Source organism: Camelus ferus, chromosome 15 (genome assembly GCF_009834535.1).
Source record: "Camelus ferus isolate YT-003-E chromosome 15, BCGSAC_Cfer_1.0, whole genome shotgun sequence".
Classification (NCBI taxonomy): Eukaryota; Metazoa; Chordata; class Mammalia; order Artiodactyla; family Camelidae; genus Camelus; species Camelus ferus.
In genome coordinates, this window is record NC_045710.1 from 44,491,453 (window position 1) to 44,517,949 (window position 26,497).

Below are 26,497 nucleotides of genomic sequence, written 5' to 3' on the forward strand. Positions count from 1 at the left end.
ATCAGATGTGTCTTTTGCAAATACTTTTTCCTGTCTATGGCTTGTCTTCTCATTCTCTTGACACTGTCTTTCATAGAGTACAAGTTTTTAATTTTAAAGAAGTCCAGCTTATCAATTTATGGACCATGGTGTTGCATCCAAAAGGTCATCACCATACCCAAGGTCATCAGGTTTTCTCCTATGTTACTTTTTAGGAGTTTTACTGCTTTGTATTTCATGTTTAGGTGTGTGATCCATTTTGAATTAATTTTTGTGAAGAATGTGAGATCTGTGTCTAGATTATAGTTTTGCATTTGGTTGTCCAACTATTTCAGCACCATTTGTTGAAAAGCCTATCTTTGCTATACTGTACTGCCTTTACGCCTCTGTCAAAGATCAGTTGATTATATTCATGTGGGCCTATTTCTGAGCACTCTATTCTGTTCAATTGATCTATTTGTCTATACTTTCACCAATACCATACTGTCTTGATTACTAGAAATTCATGGTAGTCTTGAAGATGGGTAATATCAATCTACCAACTTTGTTTTTTCCTTTCAATATTGTGCTGAGTATTCTGGGTCTTTTGCTCTCTATATAAGAAAATGTTAGAATTAGTTTCTTGATATCCAGAAAATAACTTACCAGGATTCTGACTGAGATGCACTAAATCTATAGATCAAGTTAGAAAGAACTGATAATCTTTACAATTTTAAGTCCTCCTACCCACTGACATGAAATCTCTCTCCATTTATTTAGTTCTTGTTTGCTATCTTTCATCAGTTTTGGAATTTTCCTCATAGATCTTCTTCATATTTTGTTAGACTTACCTGAGTATTTCATTTTTTGTGGCGCTAATGTGTAAATGGTGTTGTATCTTAAATTTCCAATTTCCACTTGTTCCACAGGAAAGTGATTGACTTTTGATTATTAACTTTGTATCCTACAATCCTGCTATAAATACCCATTAGTTTCACAAGTTTGTCAGTTCTTTCAGATTTTCTACATAGATGATCATGACCTGCGATCAAAGGCAGTTCTACTTCTTTCTTCCCAATCGATACACCTTTTATTTCCTTTTCTTGTCTTACCACATTAGGAAGGATTTCCAATACAATGATGAAAATCAGTGTTGAGAGGGGACACCCTTTCCTTGTTCCTGATCTTAGCAGAAAACCTCTGAACTTTACATCTGTAAGTATGATGATAGCTGTAGGGTTTTTGTAGATGTTCTCAAGGAAGTTCCCTTCTATGCCTAGTTTACTGAGAATTTGATTTTGTCAATTTTTCTGCATCTATTCATATGATCATGTTACTCTTCTTCAGCCTGTTGATATGATGGATTACATTAGTTGATTTTGAAATGCTGAACTTACAGGCCTGAGATATATCTCACTTGGTTATGGGGTATAACTCTTTTTATACATTGTTGGATTTGATTTGCTAGTATTTTATGACAATTCAACAACTAAAAATAATGCTAACCAATAAACCCCATTCTTTCAGTCTCTTAAAGGACATTAAAAGGAGACCCAGGGACTTTCATAATAGCTGAGAACTGTAACTATAACTGACCAAGCATAAAATTGGACAACACTGACAATAATAACCATTCAGGACTCTGGAAATACACATATACTGGGACTCCCAGAAGGAATTGGAGCAGGAAAAAATTTTTTGAAGAAACAATAGCCAAACATACCAAATTTAATGAAAAATGTTCATCTACACATTCAAGAATTACAACAAACTCTAACTAGGATAAACACAAGAATATACACACCCAGACACATAGTCAAACTGCTAAAAGCCAAAGAATGACAGAAAAACCTTAAAAACAGTGAGGAAAAAAGAAGTAAGCGCATACAAAGGAACCACAATAGATTAGCGATTAAGTCTTATCAAAAACAAAGGAATAGAGCTATACTATAGCAATGTTCCTGTATTTTACTAGAATTGTTATCAATTTGAAGTAGACAGTAATAAATTAAGATGTCTATTTTAACCCACAAAGTAATCACTAACAAAATAAATTTTTTAAACGTAAAAAAATAAATCAGTGGAATTAAAATGGTATACAGTCAGCCCTCTGTATCCATGGGTTCTGCATTCACAGATGCAAACAACAGAGGATCAAAAATACATATTTTTTAAATTCCATAAAGTTCCAAAGGGCGTATCTTGAATTTGCCACATGTTGGCAACTATTTACATAACACCTACATTGTATAAGGTATTATAAATAATCAAAAGATGATTTATGGTATGGTATATGGGAAGATGTGTACAGCTTATATGCAAACATTACATCATTTTATGTAAGGGACTTGAGCATCTGCAGATTCTGGCATCCACAGGGTGTCCTGGAACCAATCCCCCACATATATCAAATGGCAACTATACTGCCATATATCTACATACTGCAAAATAAGGCAGTAAAGGAGAAATAGAAAAAATATTTTAAAAAAGAAGACATAAAAAACTAATAGCAAAAAGGCAGGCATAAACCCAACTATATAAAAAAAAATTACAAGTGAAAAAAAGGCAGACATAAACGCAACTATATATAAAAAATTAAAAAGTGAATGGATTAAATAATCAAGAGATGGTAGAACTAGATTCTTTTTTTTAATCCAACCATATGCTGCCTCCAAGACATACTTTAGATCCAAAACACAAACAGATTGAAAGTAAGAAGACAAAAAAAGATATACCATTAAAAACAGTAGGCATGATAAAGTTGCAGTGGCTATACTAATGACAAACAAAACAGATTTAAGGTAAAAACAAGTTTTAAAGAGACAAACAGGGACAACATTTTATAATGACTAAAGGATGAAACTACCAGGAACCTAACAACAATTAACATGCACCTACCTAATAAACTGTTCTAAAATACATGAAGCAAAAACCAACAAAATCGAAGCGAGAAAAAGAAATAATACAGCCCATTCTTGTTACTCTGGGAAGTTATATTCTATAAAGTCACTGCACTGAGTTAGCTAATACTAAACCCTTGAATCTCTTTTTTAAATTACCATCACCTACTGCTTCAAAGGGTAAAAAGAATATGTCATTAGCATCAAGTGCATCCTAGAGTGGGTTCTTAAAAGAGTAAGTCACTGCAACAATGTGACTTGCTGCTTGCCTTTGAAGACGACAGAGGGTTTAATTAAATGCAAATTTTTTATGGTAACTTTAGGTACATAATCTGTTCTACAACCCTTTTGCAGAACTCCTTTAAAGATAGATGTTTCAGAAAACTAAGGTTTGTTCTGAAGTTCCCACTTCAGTCAGGGCAATGCAAGGAAGGCTTTTCCCCTTAAGTAAATATGCCATTTAGACCATCATCATCATCCTTTCCCCTACCCTGTTTCCTCTGATAAAAGAGACATGGCTCTCATTTGGGTATTACAGTGATCTCTCAACACTGCTTTCTTTTATTTGATCCTCATTTTATAAAAACTTTTTTTTATAACTGACGTACAATTGACATAACATTCTATTAGTTTCAAGTGTACAACATAATAATTCAATATTTGTATATATTGCTAAATGATCACCACAGTAAGTCTAGTTAATGTACATCACCATACACAGTTAAAAATTTTTCCCTTGTGATGAGGACTTTTAAGATCTATTCTCTCAGCAACTTTCAAATATGCAATAAAATATTATTAACTATAGTCACCATGCTGCACATTACATCCTCATGAGTTATTTTATAACTGGGAATTTGTATCTTTTGACCTCCTTCATTTGTTCTGCCTTCCCCCCAACCTCCCGCCTCTGACAACCACCAGTCTATTCTATCTATGAGTTCAGGGTTTTTTTTGTTTGTTTTTAAAGTTCATATATAAATGAGATCATATGGTATTTGTATTTCCCTGACTTATTTCATTTAGCATAATGCCCTCAGGGTCCTTCCATGTTGTCATAAATGGTCCAATTTCATTCATTTTTTATGCCCGAATAGTATTCCACTGTATACATATACACCACAGAATTGAAGGGACAACTCTTGTTATTCATAGCAGCTGTATTCCATAAAACCATTGCACTGAATTAACTCATACTGAACCCCTGAATCTTAAAATCTAAAAATAACTTATTAGATTCCAGTTTCTCTATTTTACAAAAGAGAAAATAAGGTTCGGAAGTGTTTAGGTGACTTGTCTGAGGCTGCTCCAATAACAGGTGCTAGAGCTGGGATTCATATCCCTCCAACTGGCCCAGACCCAGAGCTTGCACTACTCTGTATTGCCTCCTACAACTTCCATTCCCTGGTCATCTCGGAACCAGTGCTAAAACAAGAACACAGAGTATCACCTTGTTTGACTTCAGTTGGGAATCTGCATGTTGGGAGGCTCAAATTTTTAACTGCTCTGTGCATTTCTGCCAATGGCTGTGAGAGTGCCGCAAGTATTGATTTGGGGGTTACAAATAAATTGCAGCAAATGCACAAATTCAGACTCCACAAAATGAGGATCAACTGAAGCTGGAGACTTCAATACCCTGCTTTTAATGATGGAACAGAACATGTAAGCAGAAAATAAACAAGGATATAGAAGACAGACAGTATTAAAAACTCATTACACCTAAAAGACATCTATAGACCACTCCATTCAACAACAGATAAATAAACAGTCTTCAAAAGCACACATAGACATTCTGCAGTACAGATTATATGCTAGTCCACAGAACAAGATGAATAACCCAACTAAAAACTGGGCCAAAAAATTAAATAATTTACCCAAGAAGAAACAGAATGGAAAATAACCTTATAAAATGTCCAACATCACTAGTAATTAGGCAAATGCACATTAAAACCATAATGAAATACCATAGTAAAAAGAAAAAGTGCTGGAGATACTGAGGAGAAACTGGAACCCTCATACATTGCTACTGAGAATCTAAAATGATGCAGGAACATTGGAAAACATTTTGACAGTTTCTTTAAAAGTTAAACATAAAATGACCATACAAACCAGTAATCACACTCCTCTTTATTTACCAAGAGAAATGAATACATATGTCCACAAAAAGATTTGTACACAAATGTTTAAAGCAGCATTATTCATACTAACCAAAAAGGGGAAACAATCGAAAATACCCATCAATTGGTAAAAGGATTAACAAAATGTGACATAGCTGCATAATGTGATACTATTCAGCAATAAAAAGGAATGAAGTTAGAGTTCACACCACAACATGAATGAACCTCAAGAAAAACAGTATAAGTAAAAGGCAACAATTGAAAAAGACCACTATCCTACGACTCCATTTATAGGAAATGCCCAAAATAGGCAAATCTAAAGAGAGAAAGAAGATTAGCGGCATTGGGAGTAAGGATGTCGACTGACTACAAATGAGCAAAAGAGACCTTTCTGAAGTGATGTCAATTTCTGAAACTGAATTGATGATAGCTGTACAACTCTATAAATTTACTAAAATTCATTATAAAAACAGGTGAATTTTATGTGTATAGAATCTATACCTTAATAAAACTTACTTAAAAAGAGAGACCCAATTCACAGGCTCCAACAGTATTTATCATACTTTATGTATTTGCTCCAATCTTTGCACACTGTACAGACCCTTCTCTTTCCAACTTCAGCTGTCTTTACCCACTATTCCTCAAAACTTTTACTCTCCTCCCTCTTAAGCATGTCTTTAGAATGTATAAATCCCTACACATTTTAAAATGGAATTCCTACTTTCTATCCTCAGCAATGTAAAGACTTAGCCTGGACATGTGGGGTTCCTGCACTGATGATTCCAGAAACTTTTTTTGTCTTTTTGCAGGGATGAGAAGTCACTACTCCTTGACAATTTTAAGATTCTCTTAGAGGCAGTCTAAAGGAGTGGGAAGGGAGGCACTGAGGAGTAAAAAGGGAAATTTAGAGCTGTAGCTTTACATACACTGGATATACTCTATATAGTGTCTTCACTGTGTGAAAAAGCACCCCTAGTATAACCCAGAATTTACAAAGCTACTACCAATTCTGGGCAGCACATTTTAAGGGGACCACAAACAAAGAACATTGCCAGAAGTGAGTAACTTGTCTGGTGAGAAATCTAAAAGACTTCATATGTGAAGAAAAAGTAGAGACATAGTATCTGGTATTCAAATTCATGAAGGGCTGGATTCAACTGAGATTAGCTCCACAGAGCAAAACTAAGATCAATGCACAAAAGTTCCAGTAAAGCAAAATATGACTCATTCATATAATTATGAATTTTCTAACACCTTAAAACCATGTAACTAAGAGGGGAGGGTATAGCTCAGTGGCAGAGAACATGCTTAGCATGCATGAGGTCCTGGGTTCAATCCCCAGTACCTCTATTAAAATAAATAAACCTAGTTGCCCCCCACCAAAAATAAATTTAAAAAAATTTTTAAATGTATAACTCTGTTTAAGCAGAAAATATTAATACCAAATTGAGATTTTAAAACTGATTTCTATACTAGATGAACAACTAAATGGGATAAATATTGGAATAAATAAGTATTTTTAAGTACTCAAAGGCTCAAAGCTACAAAAACTACTTCTTTTCTTACAAGAGCATCATTAAGCTGGTTTTTCCACCCAAAAAAAGGTATCGAATGAATCTTTTTCTGCATCAAGTGTGATTTCTGAAAACTATCAGTACCATATTCTTTACCATTAAATTCTCCTGTACAAATAGTATCCTTTTGCGTTGTGTGACAAATAGCACTATATGCTTTTAAAAGGAGAAATGCTTCAATATATTATTCTGAAAGTTTACTAAAGAGTGTACAAATGAAGCCACCAGGCAAAGAATTTCTAGTAAACACTTCAAATTTAACAGTCACAATTATAATTACCACACAAACAGCTAAACATTAAAATAGTGTACTTATGTATAAATTAATGCTCCTACTTACGTTTCTGTGTCTGATACCAATGATTCATTATTGCACACATCATTGAAGGTGTGAAGTTGATTCTATAATTAGAAGAAATTAAACATTTTTCCAAAATTATTCTTGTGTATGTTAGCAACTGCCAAGAAACATGATTGATATATGCAGACTATGATCAACAACTAGATCAAAAGTATAAGATGGATAATCAGATACATATACTTCCAGTTAGTCTGGCTATTTCCTTTATCATTTTTAAGCACTAATTCATTCCACAAGTAATACTTAGGCTTTACTCCACTACGAATGTTAGAGAAAAAACTGAATAAGGGAAAATCCAAAAAATCTAATGCAGGGCAGCATTAATATGTCAATTATTACAGATATAAAATTTCAAGAAAGGTTTCTCAGACATACATTTAAGATCTGATTTGGGAAATTGTCATCAAGTGTTTTATACATTTACAAAGTCCAATAATGGGTAAAATCTAGCTACTTCAGAATAACTACACTACAAAAATAGGCAGCAAACGTAAAGGAGTAAATCTAATGCAGACTTTGGTAAACCAGAGAAAGCATATCCATTCTAAAGAATGCAGCTAACTACTTAACTCCAGCAAACTGTTGTCACGCAAGAATACAGACTCAAGGATATCAGATCTTTCTTCTCACCCCGTCCCTTCAAGAGAAACCAATAATACATATTTCTCCCTGTTTAAAACAGAATTGGCTATTGTGCAAATCAAACATTTCTGTTAGTCAAATCTGGCCTCTTACTCAATAATCTATGGCTTCTGCCTGGAAAATAAATTAACTACTTAGAGTCTGCAATTTTTTTTCACTCTGAAAACACTGCTTTCTAAATGTAAAAAACTGAATAGTTAAGAAAGAAAAAACAGTGAAAGAGTTGAACCCTCAAATCAAAAAGATCTAAGGTATGTATCCTTCTAAATCTAAGCCTTAGTCTCCTCCTATTTAAAATAGGGGAAAAGAGAAAATACAGAAATTATTCGTAAGGACCATACTAAGTAATGCATGTAAAATACTTAGCACAATGCCTAGCAATAACATAGGTGGCTCCATAAATAGTAGGTATGATAATGATGATGACACTCTGAGAAAGCAAATAAAAAATTACCAAAAATAAAGCAAATATAGCTTACCGTTATCTGACTTAGTCCAGCCAACCTCATAGTCAAAGTAGGTGACATAAAGTACTTAAATGCAAGATCTAGGCTTTCTTTATCAAAGCATAACGTTGTGTCCAATGGTTCTTTCACTGTGCTCCACATTAAATCAGCCATGTTGCGAGCTGCACTCTGTCTTAACTCTTGATCAGAGAGCTTGCATAAATACCTGAAATGATTCAGAAATAAAACACATGCAAAAACTTGCAAAATGTTTCTGAAGACCACTCAATAATCAATAATATTCCTTTGCTCCATATCTCCAAAATGTTTAGTACAGTAAAACGTGGCATCATGGGATTGATATTCCCAGTTTAAACTATTTCTAAATGATGCTTTAAGGATTGTGACCTGTGGCAGTGTGTCCTTTGCTGAGAGTCCAACTTAAATCAGGAACTGTAAGAACCGATTTATTTAACATTGGATTTTGCATCTCCAGTAAAGCTTTACTATTCTCTAATACTTGTCATGTATACAGCTCCTGTTTTAGTAAGTTTCAGCCCACTTTATATATAAACAGTACATGTATTTCCCTACACAGCCAAAATTCTTCAGAATGTGTACATTTTAAACATTATTCTTTTTTTAGTTTCCAAAAATCACAAACCACTGGTTTTCCTCTCAGGCCCTTTCAACTTTATTTGGTTGACAACTCCTCTATCCAACCTTTGCTCCTCAGGGCTTATAACGGATTGCAAAAAGGCCCAAAACTCCTCCCATCACTTTATATAAGAGCCATTGCAATGTGACTTTGCCACTCTTCCCATCAAAGGTGTCATTTATTTCTCTACTCTCTTAAATCTAAGGTTTGCCACAAAACTTCCTTTGGCCAATGGGATATTAGGAGATGTGACAAAAGCAGAAGCTTAAAAAGCTTGTCCTCTCTTGCTGGTAATTCTTCCACCACCAAGAAAAATGATCCAGGACAGCATACTAGATGAAGGAGATATGGCCAATGCCCCAGCCGACATCTAGCCAACTACAAGATGTATACGAGCATCCATCCCTACCCAAGACCAACCAGCCTGCCAACCACAGGACATATGAATGAGGCTATATATCCTAGAGCATGCAGGTCCAGCCAAGTCAGCCCAGATCAGAAGAACTAACCAACCAGAGAATTGTGAGAAATAATAAATGGCTGTTGTTTTAGTTTTACATGTTGTTTACTTACACAGCAAAAGCAAACTGATACAGGGCTCCAACCTAGACTCATTTCTATTCTCTTTCTACATTCTATCCCTAGATGACCTCATTTACTCTCATGGCTTTTAAGTGCTATTTTTATGCTGACAACTAAATTAATGTTATTGTTCTAAATTACAGGCTTATACTCCCAATTTGTTAGTGCCACTTAAATTTCCCAAAGGTATCTCAAAATTAAATCTTTATAAATTCTTACAGTCTTTCAAATCTCAGTTATCTGTAGCACAAAAGAGAAATCAAGGGGAGGGGGATTAAGTGTCATCCACTATGTTACCCTTTTCCTTAACCTCCACAATCACCAATCTTGTTGATTTCATTTCACACATATCCATTCAATTTTCAAAATCACTATAAACAATCTGTGTACAATTTACCATCATTTCTTTCCAGGACTACTGCTTAAACCTTTCAATTGGTCTCCTAGCTTCTCCTCCAATCCCCCCGTAACTTATGATCCACTTAAATGCCAAAGTGATCATGATTCATCTGCTAAAATTAAATTCAAATTCCTTACAATAGCTTGAAGGCCCTGAAAAATCTGTCCCTGGCTTATGCAACTTCATATCATAAACACACCTGCTTATAAACTATGCTCCACACCAGTCTGCTTCTAGTTTTTTAATATGTCGTATTATTTCCAACTTCAAAGCCTATGCCTTTATGTTCCTTCTACCTGAAATACACTTTCTTATCATCTGATTAGGTGATTCATGTTCTTCAGATGTCACCTTTCAGAAAGGCCTCATACTCCCTACCGCCTTCTTACTTGCATAGCATTCATCATTATCTGACTCTTTTCCTGAACTTTCTCCAACAATTCAAACAGTAATAGGAAAAAAGCAGGCACTCAAATCTTTGCAAATGAATGAATATGAAAAATTATAAAGAATTCATAAATATTATCAAGAAATACAATCTGAGAACTCTAACAGTTTAAACCCTAAGTCTAATCAATGCAATTCTTTCTCTATCCTCTTCTTAGGTTTTCTTCTTAGATTGGGACTTAAAAAACTCAAATGTCACCTCATCAACAAGACCTTCTCTATACCCAGACTCATAATTGTGACCCACCCTCTAGAACTGTCAACCCACCCTTGTTGCTATTTCTCTCTGTAATACTCATCACTTTATAATTAACTATATCATTTACATATTTTGTACACAGACTGCACAAAAGAATTTTTTCTTCTCTGCTATATCCTCAGTACCTACAACAGAATACTGAGTATACATTTGTTGAGTGAATAAATACAGTGAAATATGATGTAACCACTTTTAAATTTTTTATATACTCATGTAAAAAAACTTCCAACATAAATTGTTTGAAAGTAAACATTAAATATAAACCTACATATGTGCATAAAATACTATATGTCAAATTGTCAATTAAAATTTTCTCTGGAGGATGTGAATACAAGGGACTTTCAAACAATAAAATTCTGTACTATGCTATGAATTGTTTTAACATTATTACATTGATAACCAGGGAAAAGATTTTATAAAATTACCTGATAACATAGGTCCTAAAAGGGATAATGTGCTGCATGACAGCAGGGATATGTAGCCATATTCTAATCTATAACGAAACACAAAAAATGACATTAATGTATAATGAATACATAAAATATACATCTTTAATCAAAAATAAGAACATTTTGTATTTTGCTGCCTCTACAACTAAATGTATTTCATCTATTTTGAAAAGGATAAACTAAGAAGTACAACCACACATCTATCAGCTAAGTAATTTAAACTATATACATTTCTAATACATATACACAAAATTCAATCTAAAGAATAACTATTAGCTTCTAGTTGAAAAGGGAAAATCATCTATCCAAGTAATATCATTTTACATGTTACTCTACACCTCTTTGTATTATAGCTAAAACTAAATGTTTTTTAATGATTAGTCTTTTTTTTTTAATTGAAGTATAATCAGTTTACAATGTGGTGTCAATTTCTGGTGTACAGCATGTTTCAGTCATACATACACATATGTATTCCTTTTCATATTCTTCTTCATTATAGGTTACTACAAGGTATTAAATATAGTTCCCTGTGCTACACAGTACAAACCTGTTTATCTATTTTATATATACTAATTAGCATCTGTCTAGAATTCCCAATTTATCCTTTCCCACCCCCTTCCCCCCCAATCATGAGTTTGTTTTCTATGTCTGTGAGTCTCTTTCTATTTTGTAAATAAGCTCATTAGTATCTTTTTTAGATCCACATATAAGTGATAACATATGGTATTTTTCTTTGTCTTTCTGGCTTACTTCACTAAGAATGAGAATCTCCAGATCCATCCATGTTGATGCAAACAGCATTATTTTATTCTTTCTTATGGCTGAGTAGTATTCCATTATTTACACACACGCACATGCACACGCACACAATTTCCTTATCTGGTTATCTGTCAATAGACATTTAGGTTGTTTCCATGTCTTGGCTATTGTAAATAGTCCTGGTATGAACAATGGGGTTCACGTATCTTTTCGAATTAGAGTTCCCTCCAGATATATGCCCAGAAGTGGGATTGCTGGATCATATGGTAAGTCTATTTTTAGTCTTTTGAGGAATCTCCATACTGTTTTCCATAATGGCTGCACCAAACTACATCCCACCAACAGTGTAGGAGGGTTTTCTTCTCACCCTCTCCAACATTTATCATTTGTGGACTTTTTAATGATGGTCATTCTGACTGGTGTGAGGTGATACCTCATTGTAGTTTTGATTTGCATTTCTCTGATAATTAGCGATACTGAGCATTTTTTTCATGTGCTTATTGGTCATTTGTATGTCTTCATTGGAGAATTGCTTGTTTAGGTCCTCTGCCCATTTTTGGATTAGGTTGATTATTGTTTTTGCTATTAACTTGTATGAGCTGTTTGTATATTCTGGAAGCCCTTGTCAGTCACATCGTTTAAAATATTTTCTCCCATTCCATGGGTTGTCTTTTTGTTTATCATTTTCCATACTATGCAAAAGCTTGTAAATTTAATTAGGTCCAACTTGTCTATTTTTGGTTTTACTTGTATTGCCTGGGTAGACTGCCCTAAAAAAACACTACTAAGATTCATGTCAGAGAATGTTTTGTCTATGTTTTCTTCTCGGAGGTTTATAGTGTCTTGCCCTATGTTTAAGTCTTCAAGCCATTTTGAGTTCATTCTTGTGAATGGTGTGAGGAAGTATTCTATATTCATAGATTTACATGCAGCCGTCCAGCTTTCCCAATACCACCTGCTAAAGAGACTGTCTTTTCTCCATTATATATTTTTGCCTCCTTTGTTTAAGATTAATTGACCATAGGTGTGTGGGTTTATTTCTGGGCTCTCTATTCTGTTTCATTGATTTATATGTCTGTTTTTGTGCCAATACCACACTGTTTTGATTACTGTAGCTTTATAGTATTAAGCCTGGGAGGGTTATGCCTCTAGCTTTGTTATTTTACCTTAGGGTTGCTTTGGCAATTCTGGGTCTTCTGTGATTCCATATAAATTTTAGGATTATTTGTTCTAGTTCTGTGAAAACTCTGCTGAATAATTTGATAGAGATTACACTAAATCTGTAGATTGTTTTGGGTAGTATGGCCATTTTAACAATATTAATTCTTCCAATCCAAGAGCATGGGTTATCTTTCCATTTCTTTAAATCATCTTTAATTTCCTTCATTAATGTTTTATAGTTCTTAGCATATAAGTCTATCACCTCCTTGGACAGGTTTATTCCTAAATATTCTTTTGATGAGAAAAATATCAAATACTTCACATATCTGCATGTCGTCCTTGCACAGGGACCATGCTAATCTTCCTGTGTCATTTCAATTTTAGTATATGTGCTGCCGAAGTAAAAGTTCTCACCATAAGGGAAAAAAAAACTTGTTAACTATGAATGGTGTCAGATGTTAACTAGATTTTCCGTTTCAATCATTTTGCAATATATACAAATACTGAAAAACTAATGTTATATGTCAATTACACCTTAATAAAGTTAAAAAAGAATGACAGGTAGGCAGAACTTACTTTACCAGATACTGAGAATCTTATAAAGCTGAAGAAATTAAGATGACAGGCAAATAGCATAAGACTTATCAAACAGACTAAATGGAATATACTAGAAATCCCAGAACCATGCACATAAAGACATCTGATCTATGACAAAACAGTACTGTAGAACAGAAAGGGGAAACGATTGAATTTGCTACAGTGATAGGACCAGTAGTTTTCTATATGGAAAAGAAATATGTCCTTTTTCTTTCCTCACTATAACTTTTGAGCTTCTACAGTTTGCTTTTTCCCCCCTCCTGGTAATAACAGAATTCTAGTAGCCCTTCTAAGTACATATTAAAAATCTCAGGAATCAAAAAATGTTCTATGCTCCCTCATAACTGCAGAAATGCAGACAATGTTCTGCATCATAAAGCTAGTTTTAACAAAATTACAAAATGAAAACTTAACAGAATTGTCAACAAATTTCTCCTGTCTAGTGTGGAAATACATAATCCCATCCTAACTGAATATTAAATAGTCCTTGTTAGTATTTTTGTAAAAGCAATCTTAGGATACAGAGTTCAGAAATTGTTATTATGCTCTCTGATGTGTTACTGCAAGTTTGCATCTCTGATTACACCTCTTACTAATTTGTCATATCTGTTTTCTAAAGCACATATTCATGAGGTTTCTTTATTAAGGCTCACTTGTACTTTTCCATTCATGCTAATTAAATAAATCCCATGACTCTTCCATTCTTTATTCAAAATCCTTAGGCTTTAATTATTTTAAAATTAATAAAAGGTGTTATGTCTGAGATGACTAACTCAAGCAAAGAGTTGAGGGCTGAAGCAGGATACTATGAGCTAAAACCAAAGATAACTCACCATGCATCTCAGTGGAGAAACTTTTATGAGAACTCTGCGTTCTATTTTATTTCTCTAACCTGTACTGAATATTGGTTAACTGCTTTTGCTAAAAACTAAAAGCCAATACAAACCAAGAAAACTACATAAAGATTTTTGCTATTTTTTCTTTCCTGTGGATACAGCCATTACTACTAAGAACAGATCCTTATAATAGTGGAGTAATGTCTGTGCAAAACTGAGCAATCTCCTAACAGTCAGTGTTAGTTTAGCAATGCTAAAGCAAACTTTTGAGACTGAAATAAATGTATGAGCTTAAGATTATCATCAGATGTGAACCTTAATCTGATGAAGTGAGAGTCTTCTTTCTTTATTGATAATTCAGGTAGAGTGAGTTTTCCCATGCTGCAACCTAAGGTTCTAGGATGCAACACTCCCCACCTGATAAAGTCACCTTTCCTCATTAAGAGTGAGGGAACCATCCTAGAAAACAAACAAAATGGTTTGGTTCCCAGGAAATTATATAAACATGTTTTCTTCTGAAGGTGTCATTTACTATAATCAATTGTGGAAGAAACATGTACTCAATAAGGTAAGTCCCCAAGTATCTTACCATGAGTGGTTTATAATTCATGGAGTTTTTGCTTTTCAAGGAAAGAATTGTCCAAAAATCCAATAAATTTTTTCATTATTTAAATACATGAATTTTTGGTTCCTTTGTGAAAGCCCATGAAAAACCAGATTCCTAAATAAGGGAACATCAGCCTTACTGAAGCTGAAGTAACATGACTAAACAAGCTGCCTATTTCTCAAGAAAAGAAATGAGACATATAGAAACGACCAGGGTTTATAATGTACAATGACCCACTAGAAGAAACCACAAATGTTCTAGGATTAATTTGTATGTGACTAGAAAATTCTGAAATTTAAAGGCCCTAACATTTCTCAAAATGCAAAGGGATGTCTCTATCAACTGTTTAAAGTGACCAGGAAGTATTTATATAAACTTCAGACAGGATGATCAAAACTCTAGCAAAGGTCACAAATTATGCCAAAACTCCTAATGCTTTAAATGTCACCAATCCTTTACAAAAACTCCAGACTCAGGGTAGGAGTGGGCGAACAGTGTGCAGAAACCTTAATCACAAAAAGAAGTGCTCTTAATTTGCACCAAAGTATTAGCTATATTTAAAAAATTACAATAAAAGAGGGGGCCAAATCAAAAAATATTTTTTATGAAGAAAAAGGTGCCAAATGAATTACTCAATAGAGTTATAAAACCTTTGGTTAAAAACTATGTATGTTATAGTCTCAGAAAAAAATAAACATAGATTATAGTATCTAAACAATTACATTATTAATTTAAACAGCATGATTAATTTTAACTTTAGTTTAATGGTCTCAGTTGAGTTACAAGATAGTTATGCTAATTGACAACAGTCCACCAATTAGCAGTCATAAAAAAGGTTAAAGAGAAAGATCAAACAGAATCTAAACCTTATTTTAGTAAAGAATTATTTTTCAAGATATAGTAATGTTAGTCCTTAATGAGCCTTCCATAATAGACTTTTAACCAAAATTAATAACATTAATTAAAGAAATACATTTTAATTCAGGTAACATTTCTGATTAAGGAAAATTATTGATAAATCATTTTGTGAATTTTGGATTTCAAACTCAGTTATATGCCTTCTCTAAATTTACCAAAGTGTAAAATTAAAATGTAAACAATGATTTAAAGTCTACTCAAAAGTTTCTGTTTTATTTTTTCTCCTAAAAGAAGCCAAACTGCATAGAACTTTCTTTCAAACAAATAAGGTCAATCAGAGTAACAGAATCTGGTTAAGTGTTAGTAATAGCTAAAATAAATAACAGCTACCAATCACTAGTGCTTACGATGTATCAGGTGCTATAATAAGAGCTTAAAATCTTATCTTTAAACCTCACAACAATCTTCCAAGGGTAGATCATCATTTTTATCATTCCTATTCTACAGATTAAAAAACTGAGGTTCAGATTCAGGACTCAAACGCAACTATGAATCCAAAGCGTACATTCTTTAACCTACCATGCTATACTGCCATTGTATGCAGTATTTTCAACCTGTCAGAAACCAAGGAACCTGGGAACTAAAAATGACCTTGATGCAAATGATTTATTTCCAATACGGAAACATGGATGTCCAGATACTCAATAAACTTGAGTAAATCCAGTATTCTTTCCAAACAATGCAACAAAGTATTCACAGCTGAGCCTTTTTTTACTCTGTATTTTTACTATATATACATACTATAAATATTTCACATTATTATTTACGGTAATTCAGTTAAGAAATAAGGCTTTGGTATAGCAAAACTAACTTTACCAATTTTTTAAAAATGATGACCAAAATAGAAGGCAATTACAGGTTGAATTTTAATATATAGGTAGTAAAAAGTATTTATCTCTGCTTTCACACTTTTTGTGCTTCACAGTAACTGATATTCACAACACACAAAAGAATTACCTTTTTTACAAAGGCTAAAAGAAATGCTGAGTCTCTACTTGTAATACACAGGGAAGTGAGGCACACTGTAGTAGTTCCCTTGACTAACCATAATAATTAAAACCTCTAAAAAGCCAAAAATTTCCCAGTACAAAATCCCAGACAAGTAAAGTTAAACTCAACATAAGACTTCTGTGCATAACTATCTTATATCTTAGACAAAAGTGGAAAATGGCTAAATTTACCTATTTAACTTAAACTCATTCATTTATACAAATTCCAATTAAAATTAAGACTTTCTTTAAAAAGATTTCTGTATTCAATTTTTTTTCAAATTACAACCCTGAAAATAAAAAACAACAGTATTGTGCATGCAAATCACTCAAAACCTGCCTTTTCTGGACATAAAATTCATACTATTAAAATACGAGACTATTTCCAAGATTAAAACCAATTACAAAAATACTTACATTAGATACCACTGTAATAAATGCATGTGCTATAAGAAATGGCAAAGTTTCAGGAGTCCCATATTCAAAGCAATCCTTCATGAGAGAAAGGCCATTTTTCCCACAAAACAAACATACGTAACGAAGCAAATGCAATGGTACTTCTACATCCTGAGGAAAAAAAGAAAATTTTAATAATTTTCATTTTATTGTCAGTACTAGAAAGACACTGATTAGACATAAAAATAAGCTCAAAAGACTTATGAACAAAAAACCAAATTTTTCATAAGCTTAAAGAATAAAAAAAGATAAAACACTTACATTCATATCACAGAATGCCCCTAATATGTTGCTTTCTTGGGTTGATATATCCTGATTTAAAAAAAAAAAGGTAATAAATACAATTACATCATACTACTACGTGACAATTTTTTAAAACTAGAATTTTCTTCATACTGGTTCTACAAAAATTCGTATTTTACAATTACTTCTCATCATGAACAGGTAGGATTCCTAAACCTAAATGAAGTTAATATGATTAGTTTTAAAGTATACTTTAACTCTTTTCCAAAGAAATCTTTCTATACTATGTGCTATACATTATTTTGCCTTCTTAAACAAAAACCTTTCCTTAAAGAATTGGAGTAATTCTTGAACACATCTTAACTTTGGTTAAGTGGTTTTGAAACTGTGCTCTGGAATTTCGCAGAGGTATATTCAAGAGTTTCACATGTACATCCCATACATAAGATTTAAACTGCCTGAAAGCATACTCATCCATTGTTGGTGTGAGTATAAACTGGTATGATCTTGTTGGAGGATAATTTGGCAACATCTATCAACATTCCCCTTGACACAGCAATTCATCTTCTGGTTACTTATCCTAAACAGCTAGTAAAAGTGCTGGAAAAATGTAAGTCTAATGATGCTCACTGGAATTATTTGTAACATCTCAAAATTGGAAACAACTTTAATATCCATCAATAGAATGGCTAAATGGTGGCATAACCATCCAGAGTCTTGTGCAGTCTTCAAAAATAATAAGGTGAAATGGCATGAGGGATCATCTTTTGGGAATAATGAAAATGTTCTAAAATTAAAATGTGCTAATGGTAGCACGACAGTACTTTTATGAAAAATAATATATACTTTAAGCAAATAATTTTTATGGTATATAAAGTACCTTTAAAAAGCTATTAAAAATAAGATGGATCCACATGCACAGGCATGGAAAGATAGTATGTTGTATTATATTTGTTAAAAATAGAATTTATGAACATGATCTGATTTCCTAATTTTTTAATGTCTGAAAATATATAAAGTATTCCATAACAAATTTTTTGATGAGAGGATGGGGAAAGAGAGATTCAAGGCTTTTTTAACTCTGTATTTTGTATAATCTGTTTTTCAGTCACACTGAAAGTGTTACTTTTACAATCAGAAAACTTGAAAAAAAGCTGCCACATTCATTCTTTACTGTTCTCTGTATAGAATATTTAAGTTCTAATGCTAAAATAAAGTTTGATAACAACTGATTGAGAGCATGCATAAAACTCTCAGAACATTTTAAAATAATCAAAAACTGTCCTAAGAGAGGTCAAAACATTTGTCAAAGTAAGTGTACTAAATCTCCTTAAATGTATTCCTAAGCCTCTACTACCAGGGCCACAATTAAAGCTTTAAATTATTCTTAACAAACTTTTTGTCTCCAAAAAGTCCAGAATATAAAAACACCTGTGATATATTATTACTAAACACAGATTCATGGACCAGATGAACCAGGCTGGAATATTAACTGAAGTCAAGATTTTTAGTGCCAACACTTCCAGGGGCACTTTGCATTCGGCCCATGGAAGCTGAGAAAGGCTTAGGGCACTGAGAGCCCACTGGTATACCGAGCACCTGCATCTTCCCTGCTGGTTTCTGTGGAGAGAAGCCTCACACCGGAGACGCGGGTTCTCAAATAACAAGTGGGTGCCAGTCAATACCTTCTAATGCCTGCACTTTTCTGGTGTTGTAAGGACCTGTGGTATTTTTTCCCTCTGTTTTGGTTAAAGAATGAATAAGACATTTTTAATTGGTATTAAGAAAAAAAAAAAAGATATCTACTGCCTAACATAGACACAGCCAGAAAATCCTCTAACAGGATTCTATTCTGATGTGCAAAATGTTACTCATGGATGTGGTTACATCTATTTTGGCTAGTCAGAAGATCTGTTTTATGATTTCATTATTTCTACCCTACATACATGAATCAACTATCCTAAGGAGTTATTTTAATCTCATTTGAAGTCATATATAAAGAGTTAACATAAATCTGTAGGTAACAAATAATACTAAGACCAACACTAGGAATTCATGCTAAAAGCTGAATCAACATCTTTTTTTCCCCAAAAGCTCTCATTATGATGATCCTTGAAAAGATCTTAAGAAACCTATCAAGAATTTTTAAAGCTTTAGTTTTTTCCCGAAACCTTCACATTTATTAAATAAGATGATGCCATTCTATTTCTAGGATTAAACAGAGGAATTCACGTATTACTTTAAGAGAAAACAAAAAGAAATAAATGAGTAATGAGAAAGTAATTCTATATCTATCAAGCAAATGTTACTCCATGATCCAACTGTGAAGAACTGATGAGGATGAGGAATAAAATTATTGCTTAAAAAGAAGTCATTGATGTTGGAATTAGATAGCAGTGACAGCTGCACAACTTTGGGGATATACTAAAACTAACTAAATTTTATACTGTAAAGGGGTAAACTAAAAATATTTTATTTTTTAATTTAAAAAGAGCGAATTAAAAAGTCAGTGGAAAGTGGCATGAAAAAAATCAGCAAATTTGGACAATTAAATAACAATGTACGTATTTCATCTGCCTGACTACATTATACATACATTTAACAAAAGAGCAATGGTTTTCTTCTTTCTACAATTTTTATATTCATTTCACTCTAGGAAAAATAATTTACACTAGGGCATTACCTTATTTGATAGAATTACCTATATTATTCAGGATTAAGAAAACAATGCCAATGGTCCTCCCAAAAACTTTTAACCTGAATTAGTATTACTTATTTTCAATTACTATATCTTTAAAAATATTATCAACTTCGATAGGAGGGAAAGACAGAGGGAGAGAGGAAGCGAGGGGGAGAAGGAGGGGCTCCAAGTTCCCATCTTATTTGCTACTGGCAATGGATAAATAGTGATAGTCCTGAAATAGTCTGAAATAACTGAGAAGCAGCGTAACAGAATAAGACCTGAATTCTACAACTCTCTCAGCAATATGCTGTGCAAATGTGACCAAAACTTTTAACCTCTGTAGATCAGTTTCCTCTTCTATAAAGTAAGGATACTGACTAAATATCTAAAGTCACAGCTATCAAAACTCTAACACAAGATTACTGAACTTCTCCATGTCTTGGCCAATTTGTACATCTTAAAAAAAAGTAAAAACAAAAATAAAAGGCTTTATCAGGAAAAGATGCATATAGCAGTATGAGAAGACTGGATGGAGTACCTTCCTATAAAAAGGAAGGAATAAAAATGTCTACAGTAAGATTCTACTGCACTGCATAATAAATACTAGTTTCCTTAAGATATCTGTGTATGTATAGATACACAGTTTTATAAAATATATGTACACTACACCAAGGTTTTGATGTGAGACCCTTTGAAAGAGCTGGCCCTTAATATATTTAATAACATGGCCACCAGGATACAAACTAGAAATTTTAGAGTATTTGTAACAGATCATTACTGAGATAAGAGAAATTTGGGAAACTATCATGAACAGAGTATTAGAGAAGCACACATTAACTCTGCATAAGGAGATTAAAATTTTGTATAAGGAGATTCCTCCTTCATTATATCTAAGGGTGGTTTTTACTAGAATTTTACCTGAAGACCTCCGAAGCCATTGTTTTCAACCAAGTAGTCACGTGACTGATTGTCAAGAATAGTGATAATGGGGCATTTTATTCCACAAGGAAAACTACAAGGGAGTGTGACTATTCCTACATTTGGAGATTACCATTTCTGAAAATCATTTTAAAAAAACTACTAAGGAAATTGATTTTAAGAACAAATGGCAGATTTAGTATTTCTGTAACTATCTGTAGAGATTTTTAACTGGAGAAAAAAATACTTCTAAGAAACTCACCATGGATTTCATATATCTAGGTCCCTAAATAAACTATTTTTAGCATCTTTCAATTATCAATTTAAGGCACTAAAAACACTGTTCATGTGATGTTCTTAAGATTAAATTTTGCAGCTTTGCATGAATGGATCCCCTTCCTGTTGAAAAAGGATTCCGAGATGACATTTTAAAGAAAGATTAATAGGTATCTGATGCTAAATAAGAGATCCATTAAAAGGTTTCTAAATGGGAAGGTAACAGACTAAATTCTAGAAGATAAAGAGTACAAACTGATTTAAATTATGGAGAATTCTCATGGGGAAAATACCCACCTCCTGGGCTATGTTTTTAAATAGTCTCAATTTAATGTGAGAATATTTTCAGTAAAGGGCTATTTTTTTTTTCTAGATGAAGAAGCTTAGAGAAGTCAGTATGAAGGTTACAGAACAAAGAAGCTGGAGATAGTAGGCAGTCTTTAAAAAAAAAAGCATGTGGTAGATTTGTTAATAGCTGCAACTCTTTCCATTCCTCCATGCATAAAAAGAGAATGTACTTTAAAGTTTAAAATGAAACTTTACCTCTCCTCCAATCCAGAGATGAAGTCTACTTCATACCCCCCTTTGATCTGAGCTGCCTTTTTGAATTGCTTCAATCAACAGGATGTGGCAAAAATTGATACTGTGTGGTTTCAGAGACTGGACCTTGTAAGAGGCCTTATAGCTTCCACTTTTGCCTTCCTGGATCAATGTTTGGATTACCACGTAAGGTAGTGGAGAATGAGAGACCACGTGGAGAAAAATTCAAGGAGCCCTAAACAACAGCTAGCACCAACTACCATCAAACTTGTGAGTGACACCATCTTGGACTTTCAAAATAAATGCAATTGCGTAAGTGAGGCCACACAAAACCAACAAAGGAATTGCAAAGCCAACCCAAAGAATAATGAGAAATAATAAATCACAGTTGTTTTAAGCCATTAATACATTATCATGTAACTATTTGAATTCCTGCTGTGCGTAGAAAGAAATGCCATTATTTAAATAAACGTAAGATAAGTTACTAATCTCTTGGAAAGACTTGTGAAAGTATCACTAGTGGAATGGGTCAAGCATCTTGACTTACAAAAGAAAATATTTTTATTTAAAACTAGTAGTTAAACATAATTTGTTAACCATTTTTTTCTTTACAAAGGCAATTCCAAATTCTGTTAACCTATGTTTCTAAGAATGAAATACAAAATTCTGTGTGCTTCTTTTTCCTCAGTTATTACTTTTTCAAATAGTTAAAGTAGAGCATAGATCTATATCAGCAAAATGTTTCTATCACTGACTTTAATTTCAATGAGTTCAGTTTATAAATCTTTCCTTAATAGACCTATGCTGAGCAAATGTTCAACACAAGTTGCTAAAGGAATGGTCTGAAAAAATCTGGAAAATTTTTCATAACAATAGTGATTTTTACAATTTTTCTATCAATAATGACTGTCTTCATATTTATTCAGAAGTGAGATAATACGAACATAACCATGACTTAGTATACTTAAAATTCACAATGCTTATTTTTACATACCTCTATTGTAGGATGAGTATTATGCTTGTAAGCAGTATATAAGGGAAACTGAATTTGAAAAATTTTTGCCACACATAGTAAGAGTTTTTCCTTCTCATCTGTACTCCATAAACTAAAAGGATCAGAGCTCTTCGAAGATTCCTCCTCAGTCAGGTTACAAATTCTTGTAGAGCTTGATTTTTTTTCTATTTTTTGTCTTTCTGTACTTCCTTCATTACACTCTCTTTCTATATTCAGTGGTTCTTCTGCTTGATTACTCTCATCTTGCCACGTGGACTCTATGTTAATAGTAGTACAATGTTTACATAGCTGGTCCCGGAGCACTTGAACTTGGGCAATCACTAAGTTAATAAGTGCACACACTACTTGGTTAAAAATCTCCAAATGTTTATATTCTTTGAAGCAGCATAGACATTGCCTATAAGAAAAAAAATTTTTCAATAAATCAATGCTTCCTAGAGAGGAAATAAATATATCTTTCTAATGAGCAACATTAAAAAAATCAAGTAAGTAAATACTAAAATACTTTTTTTCAAATGATTTTTATTTCCTATAGCACCATAGTAACTTATAAAGATAGCATCACACCAAAAACTATCACTTGTAAACAGTCACCATGTTAGGTTGACAGCTATTATCTTCAGCTTTATGTATCTATCGATCCTTCAAGACAGGAACTGTGGCTATATCAGGGGGAGGGTATAGCTCAGTGGTAGAGTGCATGTTTAGCATGCACAATGTCCTGGGTTCAATCCCCAGTACCTCTATTAAAAAAATAAATAAAACAAATAAACCTAATTGCCCTCCCCCCAAAAAAGAAATATGGCTTTACCTTTGCTTCTCTAAGTACTCAATACATATTTAATAAATATCAGGAAACTGGCTTTAATAAAATACCTTATTAGTAAACCTAACGGGTTATTTTACATAAGGGATTTTGTGGTTAACTAGTAAAAAAAACTACATTTAAAGATTAGTAATTTGCTTCAAGGCTACTTGGAAGCTACCCTACTTGGCAGATCAAAAGTGTTTAGGAACACACATAATTCTTTTACTTCAGCTCCAGTAAAAAATAAAAATAAATGAAAACAGTAAGAGTCAGTAATTATTACATACAAATCTAGTTCTCTTTAGACATGCTCAATTAGTAGCATAATGCCTGGCATATTGTGGGTTACCAAGAGTCTGGTGAATCAGTAAGTAAATGATACACAAGTACCAGGTTATAATGTATCCAATGACAGATAACAGTTAAGTGATTACTAATTACAATCTGCACCTAATTATATATTATCAAAAAAGGTACATCTACACTGTACCAATAGATTACCAACTTCCTGTATAACCATAAAAGAATAATCTCATTTCCCCAAGTGTGGCAGATTTGAAGTATGGCCACAAATTCTTTAATACTCTTCCCTTTAAATGCTGAGGCCCAACTTTCCTCCTCTTGAATGTGGATCAGACTTTATGACTAGCTTCTAATGAATGGAATGTGGAAGAAATGACAGTGTGTGACCTAAGAGACTAGGTCGTAAAAGACATTACCACTTCTACCTTGCTCTCTTTTGGATCACTTGCTCTGGAGGAAGCCAGCTATCGGGAGGAAGTCAGCTATCTGGCAGAGGCTATCAGTCTTGTAAGACACTTCAAGAAGGCCATGGTAAGGTCCACATGAGAAAAAACTAAGGCCTCCCACTACTATCCAGCACCAACTTGCCAACCGTGGAAGTGAGTCAGCTTGGAAGCAGATTCTCCAGCCCCACAAATGGTCATCCAAAGATGACCATAACTTGGCCAAATCTTGACTACAATCTTATGAGAAATCCAAGCCAGAACCAACCAGCTAAACCATTCCCAAGTTTTTATCTATACAATGATAAATAATAAATGTTTATAATTGAGATAATAAATGTATCTCTGAGGACAATAAATGTTTGTTGTTTTAGGCATTATTTTTAGAGTACTCTGTTACACAGAAATATATAAATGATACATCAGGACTGTGTTCTCAGTTGCAAAATGAAAAGGTTTTATCTCTAAGTCCTCCTCTAGTTTTAAAATTCTATAGTATCAATTCTACAAGAAGAAAAATTAACATATTACACAACAAAGATTTTCTGATGAACAGCTTCTTCCTTTACATTTAGGAAAAACCAAGTTCAAAGTGAAGGATCATATATTTGACTACCTTTCCTCAGTGAAAATGGAATCTGAACTTCCCCTCAAAAGTGACCTTCAAGTCAGATTTTGGATTACAAAAGCCAAAAAGGGCAGTCAAATTTACTCCAGAAATGCACTGTCAAGAAATGGACATTAAACTGCTTGACAACTGACTAGGAAACTAATCTTAAAAGACAAAAATGATACACAAACAAATTAAGAGGTAAAGTGGATCTAGATCTTTACAGACCCAAAATACAGAAGCTCAAGGAGAGCTGAGAGTTTAAGTGAAGATACACATTTACCTTTAAAATAATTATGTATTACTTAAATTATACATTTTATTGTATATTCAACTCTGAGAAGTCTAAGTATTTGAATTCTCAATACAGCATTTCTCTCTATATTCAAACCCATAATGCAAGGGGGGGTGGAAAGTGTTGTTTTTTTAAATAAAAAACATCACTTTCAGTTAAGCCCAATTTGATTTTACACACTTATTTCTTCTCTGTTCTAAACTGTACTACAAATATACTAAAGAAAAAAAAGTCGTAAAAGAGATAATGGAAGAAAAGATGACAGACAGCAAGAAATTTTGGATGATAGAAAAGGGAAGAACAAGCGGAGGGCAGAGCTCAGTGCTAAGAGTGTGCGCCTAGCATGCACAAGGTCCTGGGTTCAATCCCCAGTACCTCCATTAAATAAATAAGTAAATAAACAAACCTAATTACCTCCCCTCCCCTTGGAAAAAACCCAAAACAAAAAAATTTTTTAAAAAAGAAAAGGGAAGAATAATAAGTGACAGTGTAGAATAAACTTTGAAGGGGCTACAGATGAATATAATCAGCAAAAAGAAAGATTCTCCCCATAGAACATCAGAAAGCTCAGGACTAAAGAGCTTCAGATACCTCTGAAGGCAGAAATGAAGCTCAGTAGAAAATAGGACCAAATCAAAGGTTCCATTAAAACCTGCAGGTTCCCATTCCAGGTAGCAAGGATACTATCTACTTGACCCAGGGAAACAAGTTCTTCCTGTACATAATGTGAACAAGATAAACGCAGAAACACCATACACTTAGGAAGGTAGAAATGATACAAGAAACTGAAAGCGAGAGAATTAAGTTGAATGGTGAACCTCCCAAAGTATCCTCCCCTGTCCAACCACCTAACTAACATATCTCATGGCCAAAGATTCAGAAAATGTGATCTAAGAGAAAAGCCCATTTATCCTTAGTAAGAAAGTCTGTTCACCATTTTACCGTCATGCAATACAGGCCAACATCTGAGATGCCCCATTCACACAGAACTTCCAATCCATTTTTCAGTGATCCCCTCATAATCATAAAAGGATAGCCAAGGACTTTCAAGAAAAAGCTACATCACCAAAGATAGATCAAAACAAACAGAAAAAAGAAATTCAGAAGAAGAAGATAAAATGCAGGAAGAAAAAAGGTTTTAATTAATTTATATCTTCAGAGACATGAAAAATACTAGATTACTGAAACAAGAACAAACTATTATTTTAAAAATGCATTCCAATTACCAAATAGAGCCCTTTAATGTG

General features: G+C 33.3%; 1 protein-coding gene and 1 non-coding gene across 5 annotated transcripts in view; both read right to left on the bottom strand.

The window, feature by feature from the left end:
* USP34 (ubiquitin specific peptidase 34) overlaps window positions 1-26,497 on the bottom strand; it is a 202,297-nt gene that overhangs the window by 138,191 nt on the left and 37,609 nt on the right. For all 4 annotated transcript variants that reach the window (XM_032497624.1, XM_032497621.1, XM_032497623.1 and 1 more), the window contains 6 exons: window positions 22,771-23,188; window positions 17,378-17,428; window positions 17,078-17,227; window positions 10,770-10,837; window positions 8,032-8,224; window positions 6,890-6,951 (listed from right to left, as the gene is read on the bottom strand). In XM_032497624.1, the coding sequence (XP_032353515.1) occupies window positions 6,890-6,951; window positions 8,032-8,224; window positions 10,770-10,837; window positions 17,078-17,227; window positions 17,378-17,428; window positions 22,771-23,188 (942 nt within the window). The remainder of the gene's footprint in view (window positions 1-6,889; window positions 6,952-8,031; window positions 8,225-10,769; window positions 10,838-17,077; window positions 17,228-17,377; window positions 17,429-22,770; window positions 23,189-26,497) is intronic.
* LOC116669083 lies at window positions 13,016-13,117 on the bottom strand. Its single transcript, XR_004326471.1, has one exon. It is a non-coding gene; the product is annotated as a U6 spliceosomal RNA (small nuclear RNA).